At 36.1% G+C, this 19,330-nt stretch overlaps 1 protein-coding gene and 1 pseudogene across 2 annotated transcripts; both read left to right on the top strand.

The window, feature by feature from the left end:
• Window positions 1–29: 29 nt before the first annotated feature.
• On the top strand, window positions 30–19,224 carry HINT3 (histidine triad nucleotide binding protein 3). Its single transcript, XM_079148280.1, has 5 exons — window positions 30–422; window positions 6,035–6,152; window positions 10,721–10,790; window positions 12,832–12,958; window positions 18,046–19,224. The coding sequence occupies exons 1-5, from the start codon at window positions 252–254 to the stop codon at window positions 18,076–18,078; spliced, it is 519 nt and encodes a 172-aa protein (XP_079004406.1). The 5' UTR covers window positions 30–251; the 3' UTR covers window positions 18,079–19,224.
• Window positions 13,339–14,452, top strand: LOC306666295 (cdc42 effector protein 3-like; annotated as a pseudogene). Its single transcript has one exon. The product of its transcript is annotated as a cdc42 effector protein 3-like (transcript).
• Window positions 19,225–19,330: the final 106 nt, after the last annotated feature.

The following is a 19,330-nucleotide window of genomic DNA, read 5'->3' as shown; positions in this document are numbered from 1 at the left end:
GCGGGGTGGGGCGACCCTTATAGCACCCTCGCTCGCTCCCTAGTGGTAGCTGGTTTCGAGGCCCAACGCCGGTCGCGTGGCCCTAGCTCTTCTGTCAGTCTGAATTGGCGCGTGCGCCCCACTTCTTGCCTAGCCCAAAGCCGGTCGAGAGGCGACGCCTCGAGGTTAAACCGAGGAGGTGCGGGAGGCGGGCCCGCGCCGGCGCAGTATTATTGGCGAAGCTGGGGTTCTTGGCTGCAGGGGCAGGTACCATGGCGGAGGAGCAGGTGATCGGCGACGGACCTTCGGCCTCCGACAGTAACTCAGAGAAAACCTCCAAGGCCGCGGCACAGTCCCCGGAGTCCCGGGACTACGATAGCAACTGCTTGTTCTGTCGGATTGCTAGGCAGCAGGAGACCAGCACCGAACTCCTGCCCTGTGAGGTGGGTGGACGTCCGACCGCCCCTCGGAGCTCCGGGAGGGAGGCCTGGCCGGTGTGGACCGGGTCGGGAGGATCCCGATCGCCAGGCAGAGCTCGCGAGCCAGAGCCGCAGTGTGGACCGGGTGGGGAAGGCCGGGTGTCCTGCGAAAGACGGACTGACTTTTCTGAGGAGGCCCCGGGAGTGCCTCCAACGAGGCCCAGTTCCCAGGGGAGAAAAATTAGTGCTATAGCCGAAATCCTCCTCCTCGCTGCAGGTAGCGAGATTCTTGGCAGAAAAGAGCGTTTTAGGGCCTCTGTTTTTATTACAGAGATTCTTTCTTTCTCCTTTCTGAATAAGGATTTTAAATTCTGCACACTCTTCATACCAATACCCGATGAGAAATCTAGTAGAAAATAATTATAATGCTAAGTGCTCTTAGATTGGCTGGGGTGGAGGGTAGTGGGTCTGAAGTCAAACCGTTACCTAATGGCCTTTGATTTCTGCTGAAGTGTTTTCAGTTGGGATACGTGGAAATTTCAGACTTGACGTTGCCCATATATTTTCGGATATCTGGTACACACTCTTCAACCTGTTCTACTTGTTTTTAAAGAAACAACCGTTTGAAAAAATCAGCTCCAAAGATTGTAAGCATTCTTTAATTCGCTAAGCGCCTGGTTTTGGAGTCAGTGGTGGACAAGATAAAAGGACAGTCTGTGTGTGGGTTCTATAATTTAAGGGGTGGAATGCATACAAATGTGGCAGCCAATTACAGTGCCTGTGCTGTGGTCAGGTGGTTTTATAGTATTTTCTAAGCTTGTGGGAGGGGCACCTAACCCAGGTTTGAGGGATCAGGGACGAATTTCCAGAGGAAGTGAGACATAGGTAAGAGTTGGCTAGGTGAGGAGAGGAGAGAGGGCTGTCCCAGGTGAAGAGAACCTCCAGGAGTTCAGTTTGTGCCAGAGGAGAGCTGACAAAAGTTAACTGGAATGTAGAGTTTGAGGAAATGAGTAGTGAGAGATGAGGCTGGAATAATAAGCAAGGGGCCAGATCATTAATGGTATTGAAATTCATTTTAAGGAGTTTTGTATTTTTCTGAAGAGTGAGAAGGGAAGTTTCAAAATGTTTAGTGGTGGGTTGGAAGGAAGGGATCTAGGAGCCACATGAAGGGGTTTGATCTTGAAAAGATCATTCTGGCACCATTGTGGAGAATGATTGGAGAGGATCAGTCTAGAGGTATGACAACTTGTTAGGAGGCTGTTGGAGTAATCATGCCAGGTAGTGGCTTGAAATTAGAATGTGGTAGTGGGGATAAAGAAAAAATAGACCAATGTAAGAGATACTTAGGAGATAGAACAAGCAGGATTTGCTGATGAATATGAATCAGAGGTTCTCAACTGGGGCAATTTTGCCTCCTGGTGAGTTTTGGCAATGTGTTGAAATATTTTGGGTTGTAACAACTGTGTGTGTGTGTGTGTGACCGGGGAGGAGGTGAGTGCTCCTGGCACCTAAGTGGGTAAGAAGCCAGGTTTGTTCTTAACATCATACAATGCCCAGAAGAGCCCCCCATAACAAAGAATTTTCTGATCCCAAAATGGCAGTTTGCCAGGGTTGAAGACCCTTATTTATATGTAGGAGAATGAGGAAGAGTGGGGAGTCAAAGATGATTTCCAGGTTTCTGACTAGGTTAAACTGGTAAACTTTCATTAATATTGGGAACATAAGAGAGGGATGGCAAGGTGTGATAGATAGCAAAGTGAGTTCAGTTTTGGAATTGTGTTTCAAGTGAGCAAGAGGCATGTAAGTAGAGATGTCCATTAAATGGTTGGATGGCATGGCACTCTGTAGAGAAATTTGTGTCTCTAGCCCAGATGACACAAACTGTCAATTGATAGATGGAAATTAAAAAAGAAGGGAATTAATGAAATCCCCTAGAAAGTACATGAAGGGGAAGAAGTGAAAGGGGGTTTATACAGAACTCTTAATAAATACTAACATTAAGGAACAGGCAGAACAAAAGGATCTGAAAAGGGGACAGAGATAGAACAGCCAGAAAGTTAGAAGGAAAGCCAGGGAAGCTAAGAAAAAAAACAAATCAAGAAGGAAGGAATTGTCAGTAACATCAGCCTTTCCTCATTGTTAAATCTAGATGAGGTGACCGTAATGTGCTTGTGGACACATCAACTTAGATCAGGACTGTTTTGTCTATGAAGTGATGCTTATTGACCTTGAGGAGGGCGATTGAAATGCAGTGGTGAGACAAGGCAGTTTCAGTTGATTGAGAATAACCTGAGGGAAGAATGAAAACATCAAATATAGTCAGCTTTCACAGAACTTTGACAAACAGGAGGATTTGTGGCTTAGGAGAAAGGCCCTGAGTTCACTTTACAGTGCCACACACACATACAAAGGGACTAATTACCTAATATTTAATTTGTATGTTTTTCATTATATGTGTATGTTTATATATGCATTCATCTATAGTCATCATGAACATGTAGATGTTATTGGGTTCATATAGAGTATATATTTTATAAGTATAGAGGAGATCATTTGATCTAGAATAATTAATAATAATAATAAGTTACCAACATCATGTGGATTTAGTCTGGTAAATTTATCCAGAAGATAAAAATTTCTTACCACATAGATTTCTATACAGTGTTTTCTTGCCATGTTCTACAGAATTGAACTAATCAAAGGCTAAATTATGCATTCTCAGCAGCCAGTATATCTATTACCAAGGGGGGTAAAAATCGGTTTTTGTTGTGGTGGGGGACATATCTTACTCTTCTTTTGTAGGAAGATTCTATGCATGGAATCTATGCACAGATTCACAGAGTGTATAAACAGATAAATAATATATCTATGGTATTAAAATCCCATAGAATGTCTTAAAAGAATTCGAGAGTGACGATAATGGGAAAATGGTTAAGCAACACTGGATTAGATTTCATCATGTTTGAACTCATATTGAGGAAATTTTACAGTGCTAATTTAACTCCTCCTTTACTCAAAGTTTTTCTAAAACCTTAGATGGCCTGGTATTGAAATGTTCTTTGGAATGTTATTACTTTTTATTTGCTTTAGGTATCAGGGCATAGTTTTTGGAAAGAAAAACTGTTCTAGCTATTTTAATCATAAATTGACTTAATGTAGAGAATTATTTCTAGAAAAATCACTGGAAGGTCTAGAGGAGTGGATTCTAGAATAGTCTCCAAAAATGACATCCAGAACAGCACTGCAGAATCTTTCACAAGGTAGTCTGCCCTTGCTTCTACTCCTTGCATAGTTTTATTTTTATTTATTTTTTCTTTTTTGTTATATATGACAGTATGGTGTATTTGAATATATCATACATACATGGTGCATAACTTCCCATTCCTGTGGTTGTACAGGATGTGTAGTTACTCTGGTTGTGAATTCATATATGAGTATAGGAAAGTTATTTCTGATTCATTCTACTGTCTTTCTTTCCCATCCTCCCTCGCTTCCCCCCACACTCTCCCCACCTCCCTGTGTCCTGTCTGGTGAACCTACTCCCACCCCCCTGCATTGTCAGTTGCACCAATCTGCATTCCCATCAGCACTGTTATGAGTATACCTTTTCCCCCACATCCTTGCCAACACTTATTGTTACTTGTATTCTTGATAATTGCCATTCTTACTGGAGTGAGATGGAATCTTAGTGTAGTTTTAATTTGCATTTCTCTAATTGCTAGAGATGTTGAACATTTTTTTCATATATTTGTTGACCATTAGTATTTCTTCTGTGAAGGATCTGTTCATATCCTTAGCCCATTTATTGATTGGGTTGTTTCTTTTGGTGTTAAGTTTTTTGAGTTCTTTATATATCCTGGAGATTAGTGACCTATCTTAGGTGTAGGTGGCAAAGATTTTCTCCCATTTTGTAGGCTCTCTCTTCATGTTCTTGTTTCCTTTGCTGTGAAGAAGCTTTTTAGTTTGTTAATTCTTGATCTTATTTCTTGTGCTTTTGGAGTGTTGTTGAGGAATTTGGTTCCCAACCTGACATGATGGAGATTTGGGCCTACTTTTTCTTCTAGTAGGTGCAGGGTCTCAGGTCCAGTGCAGGTGGCAAAGATTTTCTCCCATTCTGTAGGCTTCTTGCTAGTTTTAAAATATTAGAAATGTATAATAGAAATAGTTTCATAAGTATATAGAGATTTTCCTCATTCCTTTTTATAACCAAATAATACTTCATTATATGTATTTGTCATAATTTATTCAACCAATATTCTAGTTGAATTGTGGATCTTTGTCTTGTTTTCATTCTGTTTACATACATCACATTGCAAAGAATAATTTTGTACTTATTTCATACTTTTTGACAGCATATTTTTGGTATAGAATTATAGTCTTGAAATAGAGATCTGAATAGTGACTGGACCAATAGTAGCAATGAGAGGGAGGATGACATCAGAGAGCCAACTTCAATATGTTTGAAACCTTGGTGGAGATCTAATTTAATCACTGCATAGGCTAACTAAAACATCAGGTTTCTTTGCTTTTGACAGAAATTTTATCTATTCCTGGTGCTGATCACAGATATGTTGATGGTAGTTGTTGTTTTCAATTAGAATTAGGAAAACAAATCATATGTGACAGTAAATAAAATATTTCAGAATAGAGGTTTGGAAGATAAACAGGGAACTGAGTATTCTGGTTCGTATGGCTGAGTATGGAGTATGAAACAGCAGGTATTTATAGGAATTTTTTTTTTTCTCCTGTTTTCTTTTAGACTGATGTTTTCTAGTTCTGTTAATCTAAGAAGTGTTACTCCTGATTTGAGGGAGAATTCAGCTGTATCATCTCAAACTAATCCTAATCAGGATGTATTCTGTACCAGAAAGAATTAACTCTGGATTTTTAAAAATTAATGTCATAATTGAGGGAAAATAAAAATACGAAATTGTGTTATCAACTATTATCAACTAATCTGGGCTCTATAAGTATGGCAGTTTTGTGTTGCAAGATTTGATGGCCAGTACTTCTTATTTCTTAGCTGGACAAACTAAAGAAAAAATGGAAAGCTTTAAACAAAAACATTGTGATCCTTTACCTTATCCCTTTCTAGAACAATCCATGTATATCAATATTTAAATTTACTAGTAGACAGCAAAACCATAACAAAAAAATGGATAAACTGTTGTAATTATCATGTTTGCCATCTTAGGATGATGACTGAGATCACTGACCTGAGTGTGAGGTCCTTATTCAAATTCAATTCTGGCTTCTGGAGTGGAGAACTAATGAGTAACCGTGCAATCAGGGAATTTTACTGAGGAAACTATGCTTATTGATACTGATTTTATTTAATTTTAACTTTATATTTTTATATAAGATTGATTAAAGTTATGTAGGATAGATTGATTTTTCTCTTGGAAAAGCAGAAACTTTAAGGTTTTTTATTCTTTGGAATAAATGAGCATCTCATTACAGAAACTAAGACTTGTTTTTATATACTTAGTACATAATCATAAAATTGCTTAACAGGACTTATTTTTAGCATGCATACTATTTTCCTTTCACAGATTTATGATGTTTAAGTTATACTAGAACAGTGTTAGGAAATGATTTTTTAAAATTCACTAACAAATTACTTTTTTTTCCTTTAGAATGAAGACCTTGTGTGCTTCAAAGATATAAAACCAGCAGCACCCCATCATTATCTTGTAGTGCCAAAGAAGCATATTAGAAATTGCAATGATCTAAAGAGAGAGCAAATAGAATTGGGTAAGATGATGGCATTATTATTCATGGTTATATCATCTTGAATTGTCATTAGCAATGGCAATAACAACATGTCTACGTTTTATGAAAAGGGGCTATTGTGAGTGTTTGGAACTTTTTATTATAAATTTCAGATATATACAAAAATAAATAAAATTGTATAATCCCCATGTATTCATCACTTAGCTTCAATATATATGAACTTGTGGTCATTTTTCATATATTAACATCCCACAAATGATTTGAAGCAAATCCCAGGCATCATGTTATTTAATGTCTAAAATTTCTGAAAGATAATGCCTCTCTAGTTTTTTAAAATGTTGGCATTTCTTGACTCTGCAAATGAAAAGTGCTATGAAAAAATTCAAGCATAAAAGTTACAGTATGGCATATGAGCATAATTATATTGCCTCAAAGTGAGGTCATGTTTATATTCCCTTAAGGTCAATCACTAATGCAGATGAATTAACAATAGTTAATGAGATTTTGGTGATAAACTTAGTTTCTGAATTTTGCTTCTTCCAGAATTATTCTGTATTTTCCTACTTTTGCCTTCTGTAACTTGTCAGCTATCATTTCCTAAAACATTTCTAAGTTCACTTCAGAATATAATTTGTAGACTTTGTCACCAGGATTTGGGATTAGTTTGGTTAATACTACAAGCTAAACTACAAGATAGAAAATTAGACCAGATTTTTAAAAAAAGTATAAGAATCCTTGGGGAGATAGCTCAGTCGGTAGAGTGCTTGCCTTGTAAGCAGTGGGTTCGATCCCCAGCACCCCAAAAAAAAGAATCCTCTTAAATGGAAACTTTTGATGTGTATACGGTTAATTTAGGCTAGACTTGCTGGGTTTTAAATTGTTGTTTCTGGATACTGCAAAGATTTTTAGTATCTGAAGTTCTTTCAGTACTTTTGAGAACATACACGGTTCATACCAGAAGATAGCAGTTGAGTTTATAAAGATCAAATTTAAACTGTTTTGTTTTGTTTTTGTGTGTGTGGGAGAGTACTGGGAATTGAACCCAGGGGTGCTTGGTACTTTGCCACTGAGTTACATCCCCAGTAATTTTTTTTTTTTTTTTTTTTTTTTTTTTTTTTTTTTGGTACTGGGGATTGAACGAACTCAGGGGCACTTAACCACTGGTCCACATCCTCAGCTGTTTTTAATTTTTTGAGACAGGGTCTTGCTCAGTTGCTCAGGACCTCACTAAATTGTTGAGGCTGACTTTAAACACTCGATTCTCCTGCCTTAGCTCCCAACCTGCTGGTATTACAGGCGTGCATCACTGTGCCTGATCCCAGTCCTTTTTATTTTTTTAAAATTTGAAACAGGGTCTTTGTAATTACTGAGGCTGCCTTTGAACTTGTGATCCTCCTGCCTCACCCTCCCAAGTCACTGGGATTAGAGGTATGTGCTTCCATGCCCTGCAGATTTAGCCTAAATTTACCAGAAATTGAAACATTCTAGTATTTCATCGGTATTAAAAGATTCCGTTTCATTCTTGTGATAGTTTCTTAGAGATCATATTTTCTTTAGTATTTTTGGAACTTTTCAATTTATCTTCAAGGTAGAGGTGGGTTTGGGGAGAATAGAAGCTGCTGTTGTAACTAGTTTTATAACTGTTGTGTATCAAATATTATGGATTTTTAAGCAGCTGGTGTGTATTTGGGATTTCATTATGTTTTTCTCTCTGCTTTTGTATATATTTGAATATTTCCATATTAAAAGCTTAAAAGTATTAATTTTTTATATAGTCTGTAAAGGTGGATAAATATTAATAAGCATATGGAGGAGTCAATAATACTGTCAAATCTAGTGACCATTATTGACACAGAATACCACTTAGCTGCAGGATACACATTTTTTTTGAAGAGTCCATGTTCACTAAGATAGACCATATTCAGTAAAATATTCTCATATTACAAATGCTTCAAGCCTAATAAAATGTCATCTGAAGACAATGAAATTAAATTAGATAAATAACAAAACCTGTACTAGCACTAAATATTTTAAATTAAACAACAAATTTCTAACCAGGCATGGTGGTGCATGCCTGTAATCCTAGCATCTTGGGAGGCTGAGGCAGGAGGATCTTGAGTTCAAAGCCAGCCTCAGCAAAAGCGAGGTGCTGAGCAACTCAGTGAGACCCTGCCTCTAAACAAAATAGGACTGGGGAGGTGCCCCTGAATTCAATCCCCAGTACCCAAAACAAACAAACAAAGCAAAACAAAAACAGATTTCTAAATAGTTTCCAAGTAAATAAAGAAGAAAATATATTTTTTAATAATAACACACTTCTAAGTAATTCCTAAATAGGTCAAAGAAGAAAATATTTTGAGTTGATTGGTAACAAAAATACATCATATTAAAATTTGTGGGATGCTGGTAAAATGGTATCTGGGAGGAAATTTATAGTTAAGTGCTCATTTTAGAAAAGGAAGTTTAAAACCAATGGCTTCAGTTACCACTTTCAGATGCTAGAAAGAGGCAAGCCAGTCAAGACAAAATAAGTCTAACCAGTCTAAAAAAAGGAAATAATAAATTATATATAGCAATGAAATAGAGACAACAGATTTTACTCTATGTATTTTGAGGAATTTGATTTTACTTGAATACATAATTATGAGTCATATCTTTTCAATAAGTTGATTATTTAAAGTATAAAATATCTCTATGGAAATATTCTTTGAGTCTCTTTTGTGTCATAGTTATTTCTACTTTATTATTTACAATTTGCATTATATATTTTTTCTTTCAGCCAAATGCATTTTTATATTTAAATAATTGAAAACAAATATGGTTGAGATTCTGTTAAAATGTAGTATGAAAATCTCGTTATTGAAATGTTTAGCCCATTGACATTTTTTTTGTATTTTTTAGTTGTAGATGAACATAATACCTTTATTTTATTTATTTATTTTATGTGGTGTTGAGAATCGAACCCAGTGCCTCACACATACCTCCACAAGCACTGTACCACTGAGCCACATCACCAGCCTAGCCCATTGACATTTAACGTAACCATTGATATCATTGGGTTTAGGTCTCCCATCTTGCCATTTGTCCCATTTGTTGTATGTTGCTTCATATCTTATTTCTCATCTTCTTTTTTTTACAATCTTCTTTATCTGTTGTCATAGTCACTACTTTTTGTATTTATTTAGTGGTTGCTCTAGAGAGGTTATAACTTTTTATTTTATCAGGGCTTGCTTAATACAGACATTTTATCAATTCATTTAAAATGTAAGAAACTGGTAGTCTCCCAGTGCAAGCCTGATTTAGAGAAGTAAATAATAACAATTTAGTAATCCTCAATATAACAACTGTCCTTTGTTGAATCTCTCACTTCTTTTAGACACGTGATTATAGTGTGCATAGGCTTAAGGTTTGGCATTATACTTTGAAGATCCCAGGTTACCAACATTTTTCTGACGGGGAGACTTCTTTTCCCTCTTAAGGCCATGAAAAACAAAAGAATAAAAATGAGAAGACAGAACTTGAAAGTCAAAATCATTACACAAATGTTTACCTAGTAAAGTCTAGGATCACTTGAAGGGATATCATATATCTAATTTTTTTTAAGACAAATTCAGTTTTCCTTTCTTTTAAAAAGTTTATTTTTTAATTGACAAAAATGTACATGTTTGTTTTATATAACATTATATCTTGAATATATGTGTTTTATAAAATGAGTAAATTGAGCTAATTAACCTATACATTAACTCATATACCTCTTTTTGTGATGAGAACACTTAAAATCTATTTTAGTTATTTTTAAGAATATAGTACATTGTCATTATGTTGTATACTAGATCTCTTGAACCTTACTCCTTTTGTTTAACCGAAGTTTTGTGTTGTTTGACCAACATTTCCCAACCCTTCCCTGCTTCCAGCCCCTCCTAACCACCATTCTACTCTGCTGCTATGAGTTTAGCTTTTTTAGATTCTGTATTTAAGTGAGATCATACATTATTCATCTTTCTGTGCCTCACTTATTTTACTTAGCAAAATCTCCTATAGGCTCATCCATGTCGTCACAAATGTCAGAATTTCTTTTTAAGGGTCAGTAACGTTTTATTGTATATGTATACACACACACACACATACGTATATACATATATGTCATATTTTCTTTATCCATTCATCTGTTGGTAGACACTTAGGTTAATTTTGATCTTGGAAATCATGAATAATGCTGCAGTGAACACGCTTTTTTCTAAATTCAAACAATTTCTGTATAATTACCTATTCTCTTTACTAAAATAGGCATCATGATGATCAGGTGTTCTAAATAGCCACTTGATAATTCCCCTGACTGCTCTTCAAAGCCAGCTAATATGTGTAATATTTTGTGATAATGATATTGCACTGGGGCTCAATTTGAAGATTCATTTCAGTTGTCAATAAACAGACTTCTTGGTAACTAAAGCTAAAGCTGTTGAATGTGTCTTTAAACGTTTTCCCATTTGATATGACTTTTGGCCAGATCCCCAAAAATTAAAATTAATAGCAATTTAGTGAACTTTATGTCTCCTCAAGTATAATGTTTTTTTTTCCTGTTTTAATAGTGGAGGACATGGTAACTGTTGGAAAAAGCATTCTTAAAAAGAATGATTTCACTGACTTTTCAAATATGAGGTATGTATACATCAGATAGAAACTAACATTATGCATTATTGAATTTTCTGAAATGTTATTTTTCATGAAAAAGGGAACAGCAGTACAGAATTTTGGTTTAAATACATTTTTCCTGAAAGTAAGATTATAGTTCATATAATAAAAATTTGATAAAACTTCTTCCTCTCATGTCTCAGTATCTCTAAAATATCAACTTATAGTTTGGACAGATATATATATATATATATCTCTGTGTGCGTGTATATATATATATATATGTAGTTAAAATAGTTATGAGTCATTTTTTTCTTTGTTCTGAATGGGCATTCCTATAAAATTGTGTATAAAATGAATTTTTTTAGATAAAACTTTATTTTCGTGATTTAAAAATACATTATTAGACTTCTAGCATGAAATTAAATTGGATTTATTGCCTGCTGAACTGAACTCTAGCATTTGCCAAACTGAATAAAAACACATAATGTTCAATTAACTGTGTTGATTAATATAAATGATGGTATTCTTTTTAAAAGATTTCTCACTTTGTCCTATGTGATGTAGGCAGTACCAAGTCAGGTATAGTACAGATTACTTCTAATACTTCAGAACCAGAATTCAGAATTCTAATACTATTCATGTCACTTGTGCACTGTATTTGCACTAGCTGTGTGATTTTAGATAAGTCATTTTAGTTGTCCACGATTACCTGCTCTGCCGACTTGTGTTCCAATGAGTTTGTGTGAAGATCCTCTGAAAACTGTTAAACATTATCCTAGTGTGATAATGACAAGTAACAGATGGTATTTGAGATCCTCTGGCTTAAAGCAATGCGTTCCCTTCTCAATCTTAGGACTACTTAGTAGAAGAAAGAACGTAGGACAAGGAGTCAAGAGCCCTGAATTTTACTCCCAGCTCCACTGTATTTTACCTCTGTGACCTTGGGAAATCTCTTAACCTTTTTTTTTTTTTTTTTGAGACAGGGTCTTACTGTGTTGCCCAGGCTGGTCTCAAACTCCTGGGCTTACATGATCCTCCTTCTTCTGCCTCCCAATTAGCTGGTGCTACACTGTGAGCCACTGTGCTGAGCTCTTAAACTTTTAATCTTTGCTTATCTTTAAAGGGAAATTGAAATGATTTTTTTTTTTTTTTTTTTACTCTCCACAAATATTTATTTCTTTCACAGTGTGCCAACTGGGTGGAATTTTGAAATTTCCTTAGCCTGCTCCATATCCTTCAGAGGACACCATGCATAATCTTGGAGCAGTTTCTCATTATAGATGAATGAAAAGCAAGAGGTTAAATTATATTTAAAAATTATTTTTCTATTGAAAGAAATTATCTTATAAATGTTTTATAAAGCAAATACTTAGGAATAATTATCATCTAACTCAATTATTGTATTAAATTTAGGTGGTCAATTTTTTTTTTTTACCTGATGTTATGATTTTTTAAAAAAATATTTTTTGTTTATTCATTTATTTATATGTGGTGTTGAGAATAGAACCCAGTGCCTCACATGCTAGGCAAACACTCTACCACTGAGCCATAACCCCAGCCCATGATGATATGATTGATATCACTTTTGAAATGTTGGTAGGCAAAGAAATGCCTGAGTACTTTATTAGAGGAGAAAGCATGCCATCTACTGGTTGTGCCTTGGAATAAAGTAACACTACTACTTGCATGCCCAGAAACTTTATTAGATTCATTATAGGAATGTATCTTAGAATTTAAGCTTAATGTACTAAGGACTGAAGTGATAAGGATAATGCCAGCTTAGTATTTAGTATTTATAAAGGTTATTCTTAGGCGAAATGTATGATTAAGCCCTTCCTTGATAAAGAGTATATATTACCGTGAACTTGAACATGAAAAGAAGAGGAACTATGTGAATACTATGAAGTGTATAAAGAAATATAGGAAAAGAGATACATGAGTGATATTCTGTCTACGTTAGGTAACATGTTTTAGATATCTTTAATATTTATGTCATTTAACCTAAAAATTGTTTTAAACTAAAGTAGAATTGATTTGTTAATCATTTCTTACTTCTTTATTTTAGGATGGGTTTCCATGTACCACCATTTTGTTCCATTTCACACTTGCACCTTCATGTTCTGGCACCAGTCAGTCAGTTTGGCTTCTTATCCAAGTTGGTTTATAGAATAAATTCCTATTGGTTTATCACGGTAAGTATTGTTCTGCCAGGAATATGCAGACATATTTAAAATATTTGTCCTTTTGTTATAGTTCTTTTCTTGGCAAGACTAGGCACATATCACTTGCAGTAGCTTGACCACCTGTTTTAACATATTGCTTAATATTCAAAATAATATTTTTACGTTGGGGGATTTTCCAGGTCATTAGGTCTACATAGAGAGAAGCTGTGGCCAGGTCTCCCCATTGCAAACACAGTACATGATATAGAAAAGCATGACATTAAGAATTCAGACTTTAGAGAGCCGGCGGCCGGAATGACCGCCAGGCGCAGGTGTCTCTACAGGTGGAATTTTTCGCTCCCGGCCCGGCAGCTGTGCCACTTGCGCCCCATGATGCATCTGGGGCCACCGCCACCCGCCTCCCCAGCTGTAGGTCTCTTCTCACTCTGGAAAGGATTGGATGATGTAACCCACTGTCCCGGAAGCCCCACGTGGCCTTGAGCGCAGCCAGGTCTCTCAGACCCCATCTCACTTCAGAGCCACCTCTGAGCCACTGGGAGGAAAATGATGTGACAGTTCCTAACAAGAAGAACCTTGGGGGAACATATAACATCGGTGCAGAAAGTGGCCCCTTTCCCCTTTTGTGAAATAGACACTCTCAAATTCCAAAATGCCAGCCAAGACCCTGATCTACCTGAAAGCTGCCAACAACAAGAAAGGGAAGAAATTCAAGCTGAGGGACATTTTGTCTCCTGATATGATCAGTCCCCCCACTTGGAGACTTTCGCCACACCATTCACATTGGCAAAGAGGGCCAGCACGACGTCTTCGGGGACATTTCTTTCCTCCAGGGGAACTATGAGCTTCTGCCTGGGAACCAGGAGAAGGCGCGCTTGGGCCAGCTCCCCGCACACTACGAGTTCTTCAGGGCCAACAGCACCTCAGACTCTGTGTTCACGGAAATGCCCTCCCCGGTGCTCAAAAACGCCATCTCCCTCCCCACCATCGGAGGATCCTAGGTGCTCATGTTGCCCTTCCTGTCACCAGTGACATTTAATTCCAAACAGGAGTCCTTTGGGCCACCAAAGCTGCCCAGGCTCAGCTGTGAGCCCATCATGGAGGAAGAAGCTCAGGAGAAAAGCCGTGTGCTGGAGAATGGGACCATCCACCAGGGAGACGCCTTCTGGGGCTCCAGTGGTTCAGCATCGCAGTCCAGCCGGGACAGGGACAGCCACTCCTCCAGCCTGTCTGAACAGTACAGCGACTGGCCGGCCGAGGACATGTTTGACCATCCTGGCCCGTGCGAGCACATGAAGGGAAAGACCAAATCCCAGGAGTCCCTCTCTGACCTTACAGGTTCCCTTCTCTCCCTGCAGCTGGATCTTGGGCCCTCGCTTTTGGATGAGGTGCTGAATGTTATGGATAAAAATAAGTAACAGGATGCTAGCTCTTTTTCTTTGGGGTAAAAGGTACCAAAATAAACAAAAAAACAGAAACTCAGCTAACCATAGTTGAAGAGAAGAGCTTCCCTGGCTGTTTTTTTTTTTTTTTTTTTAGTTATGTGATGTGTTTTCTAAACTAATTAATTGTTCCTACAAAATATTTTTTTTACCTGTTATGCCTATCTGCAAAAACAGTTTAGAAAAAGCAACAACAAAAAAACCTGTCCTGGCAAAAAGAGGAAGTGAGTCAGAACCCATTTTTGGCGGGCACTGCTGATGTTCAGCTGACATTTTTTGGTTTGCAGACGTGTAAGAAATCTGGCTTGCAGGATTGGCACTAGCTATGGAGAGCTGAGCAAGTCACACTAAGAAACTTCACAGGACACTGACATTTTATGAGTTAAGAGGAAGTCAAAATTTATTTAACACCTAAGCCTTTTTTTCTAGACTCTTGTATATGATATTGTTTAGGCTCGTGATAGCAAGTTCTCCAGTGTTAAGACTTTTCTGTTTTCACATTTGAGCAACTTTATGGGTTTTGGGGATTTTCTTGTAGTTCTTATATATATCCCTTATATATTATATCTATATTGCAAAATTTTGACTGTCAGCTACATGTTGGTAAGGGTAAGACACGAGCAAGGTATTACTGTAACTAAGTTATTTTTAAAGTTAAAATATATGCCTTTGGCTTTTTTAAAAAAAAAAAGAATTCAGACTTTAGAGTCAGATCTGGATACGAATTCTGGCTCTATTCCTTACTCAAGGAAACATATACAGATTACTTGCTTAAGTCTCCATTCTTTTTTTTTTTTTTTTTTTTTTTTTGGCTGATGTTGGAGATTGAACATAGGGCCTGGTGCATGCTCCACAAGTATTTTACCACTGAGTAACATCCCCAGCCAGGATCAAGTTTTTTATTACCTGAACCTAGGTAACAGTACCTGCCCTTCGGGTTAATAAGAGAGATGATGAGATAATTTATGTATAAATCACTTAAATCAAGTGCTTTGCAAGGCTGAGAGTAAAGTCATTGGTAGAACATTTGCCTAGCATTTGTTAGGTTTTGGATTCAATTGCTAGTATTGCCAGTAAATAACAGTACCTTACAGGTAGTGCTCGGTAAAAGTTACCTACTATTTCTATTGTTATAATGTACATCAACATAGAAACCATTTTTTTGTAATTTTGTGTGTGTCGGGGGTACTAGAGCTCAAACTCAGGGCCTTGTGCATACTAGGCAAGTGTTATATCACTGAGTTATATGTCCCTAGCCCTTTTTTATTTTCTATTTTGAGACAAGGTCTTGCTAAGTTGCCCAGGATGATCTTGAACTTGGAGTCCTCATACCTCAGGTTCCCAAGTATTTGAGATTAAAAGCATTGCCACCATGCCTGGCAAGTTTTGTAATTTTTGATTATCAGTTTAAACTCCTCTAAGTAAAGGACTTTAGTACTGATCTGGGGTTGAACTTTTCAGCCTAAAATATTTCAGACTCCTACTTTGCTGAGGCAAAAGTAAAAGAAAAAAATTCAGCTATTTATAGACTGGTGGTCTAACAGTTTCCTTAGACTCTGGTTCTTCTGGGCTCCTTGACCAATAATTTATCAGGCTCTTAATTTTTGTGTCCATGATCATAAGATGACTGATAGTTACTGTATCTGAATATAATCAAAAGTTTTTATTTGCCATTAGTTACTAAATGATACTATTCTAATAGTACAGAAGAAATTAAAAAGTCTTAGATTTCTAGAAACTTCAAATTTCAAACATAACCTTCTCTTCAACATGTCCAACTGATTTTATTGAGCATATTTAAAATTGTTTGTGTGTATATTTGAAATAAGGTTGGTTGTTCTACAGGCAGCAGTTTTGGTCTCTAAAAATCATATAGTTTATAACCTTTTAAGAAATTGTAAAGCTGGGAGCGGTGGTGCACTCCTGTAATCCCAGCAGCTTGGGAGGCTGAGGCAGGAGGATCAAGAGTTCAAAGCCAACCTCTGCAACTGGGCGAGGCCTTGTCTCCAATAAAATACAAAAAAGGGCATGCTGGGGAAGTGGCTCAGTGGTTAAGTGTCCCTGGGTTCAATTCCCGGTACCAAAAAAAAAAAAAAGGGATTTTTCTCCTTTCCTTTTCCTTTTCTTTCCTTTCCCCTTTCCTTTCTTCTTTCCTTTCTCCTTTCTCCTTTCTCCTTTCTCCTTTCCTTTCCTTTCTCTCTTTAGCCCCTGTCTGCATTTCTACCTTTCTATAAGATTTGGTTTGTGGTAAAATTTAATTAAATCACATTTTGGGAGTAGAGAGTATAGCTTAATAATAGAATGTATTTCCTTTCATGAAACTTTTTAGTTGGAAAACATGAATCAACAAAACCATAAAATGTGTTAATAGTTCATCCTGGGAATCTGAATTATTTAATCTGTATTCTCAGTAGTCTATGAGACTTAAAAAAAAAAAGATAAATATATTGAAGTTTATTCCAAAAGTGTTCCAGATTATGAAGGAAAATTGAGAAAGGCTCTTTGAAATGATATAATTCAAAGACTTTAGTTTACCTTAAAAAATAGACTTTATTTTTTAGAGCAGGTTTAGGTAGTTCGCAAAATTTAGTGCAAAATACAGAGTTACCATATACTCCATGCCTACACACATGCTCAGTCTTCCCCATTATCATATCCCCACCACAGTGATTCATTTACTGCAATCAGTGAACTAACACTTACCTATCATTATTACCCAAAGTTCTTAGTTTACTTTAGGTTCACTCTTTTTTTTTTTTAATAAACAAAATATTTTATTTAGTTGTTGATGGACCTTTATTTTATTTATTTTTATGTGGTGCTGAGGATCAAACCCAGTGCCTCACATGTGCTAGGCAAGCACTTTACCACTGAGCTACAACCCCAGCCCTAGGGTTCGATCTTGATGTTGTACATTCTGTGGGTTTTGACAAATGTATGACATTTTTCCACTCTGTTCTCTGCCTATTCATCCCACTCTCCCCTTGATTCCCTGGTAATCATTGATCCTTTTAATGTCTCCATAGTTTTGCCTTTTCATAAGATCTTGTAGTTGGAATCATACAGTATGTAGCTTTTTCAGATTGACTTCTTTCTCTTAGTAATAACATTTAAGTTTCCTCCATATCTACTTTACTTTTTAAAAACTTTGTTTTCCATTTCTTATTGATGCTTTTTTAATGAATATGTAATATAGTTAATAAAATTTGCCTATTTGTGTATAATGAAGAATACCTTTACTGTAGTTTATAAAACTATTAGATTTTTTTGTTTTTTTAGAGACATTTTTAGGAAGAGAATGTATAGTACCCTGCTCTTCTGGTATGACTTATTTATTTATTTATTTAGGTACTAGGGATTGAACCAAGGGGTGTTCAACCACTGAGCCACGTCCTTTTATATATTTTATTTAGAGACAGGGTTTTGCTGAGTTGCTCAGGGCATCACTAAGTTGCTGAGGCTGGCTTTGAACTTGCGATCCTTCTGCCTTAGCTTCCCAAGCTCCTGGGATTATAGGTGCGCCTGACTGGTATGCCTTATAATAGGGTTGCTAGCAAAATTATCTGATAGATAATTTTCTGGTTATTTGATAATTATCAAAATTATCTGATATGATATCTGGAGTAAAAACATGTTTGTTTGTTTTTTCAATTACAGACCGATTATTTGATTGAAAAACTAAGAACATGAAAATACCAACAGTGGAAGACTTTCCTAATCTTGGCTCAGTATAAACTAATATTTTGATCCCTTTGAATTCTAATTGCAATTTTAAGATTTGTTGGGTTTTATCAGAGGCTGTTGCTGAGTAACCTTGAAATCTTTTCTGAATGTCTATTTCCTTAGGTCTGTGATATAGTTATATGAATACTTTGTCATTGACTTTTTTTGTTTTAATGGTTGTCTAATGATTTTATGCATAAGATATTATAGATAAAATTAATTTAAAATCAAATTGCTAATAAGGGCTCTGTCTTTTTTAAAAAAAATAGTCTTAATAGTGATTTATTTATGAAGATTAAACTAATATAGAAAGTACTTTAGTGGAACCTTCGTTACTCTGAGGGAGAAAAAGAAATTAGATATTTCTTAATCATTCTACATACATTTTCAAAATAAAGAATACCATACTACACAGTAATCTCTGATCTTGCTGATGGAAACAATTATATATGTGTCACTTTTTACTCAAATTTTAGGTAATATGTTCCCAGACCCTCATTGGGTGCCTGAAACCCAAGATAGTACCAAACCATATATATATTATTTTCCTATACATACGTACCTGTGATAAAATGTAATTTGTTAGGCAAAGTAAGAGATTAACAATAATCAATAATAAAATAGAATAATTATAACAATATATTGTAATATATTGCCAGCATCACTATTGTCCTTTGGGGCCATTATTAAATAAAATGAAAGATTGCTTGAATACAAGCACTGTGATACTATGAGAGTCTGATAACTGAGATGGTTATTGTGTGACTAACAGGAGGGCAGTGTATACTTTTGCATCCCAGGTTGGATAGAACAGGATGGTATGAGATTTTATCATGCTACTCAAAATGGGTACAATTTAAAATGTATGAGTTAATTTCTCTAATTTTTATTTAATATTTTCATATTCCTGTTGATAAGGGGTAGCTGAACTGTGGAAAGTTTAACTGCAAGAAAGTGAAATCTCAGATGGGGGGCTAAAATAATGTAATTTTCTTACAGGGATTTACAATAACAAGCAATTGGTTATCTAACGATTCACTCTAATGGAATATCTGTAAGAACATAAAAGAGGAAGAAGCATAAAATATTGTATTAAAACTGGCAGAAACTGTTGCTTTTTATGTCATTTTTTTTGTACCATAGCAGAATTAGAATAAAAGTGTTTAGACCTACTTGTATTATGGAAAGGACCTGATTTGAAAATAGAAATAGATAGGCT

Source organism: Sciurus vulgaris (genome assembly GCF_902686455.1).
Source record: "Sciurus vulgaris genome assembly, chromosome: 7".
Taxonomy (NCBI): domain Eukaryota; kingdom Metazoa; phylum Chordata; class Mammalia; order Rodentia; family Sciuridae; genus Sciurus; species Sciurus vulgaris.
The sequence above is the reverse complement of the archived record's forward strand: the minus strand, read 5'-3'. Positions and strand labels throughout refer to the sequence as shown.

Bases quoted from the DNA above. Each gene is read 5' to 3' on its own strand.
- HINT3 (XM_079148280.1), top strand. From the start codon at position 252: ATGGCGGAGGAGCAGGTGATCGGCGACGGACCTTCGGCCTCCGACAGT. The intron at 423-6,034 runs GTGGGTGGACGT...TTTTTCCTTTAG, and splicing joins CCGAACTCCTGCCCTGTGAG to AATGAAGACCTTGTGTGCTT. The intron at 10,791-12,831 runs GTATGTATACAT...TCTTTATTTTAG, and splicing joins ACTGACTTTTCAAATATGAG to GATGGGTTTCCATGTACCAC.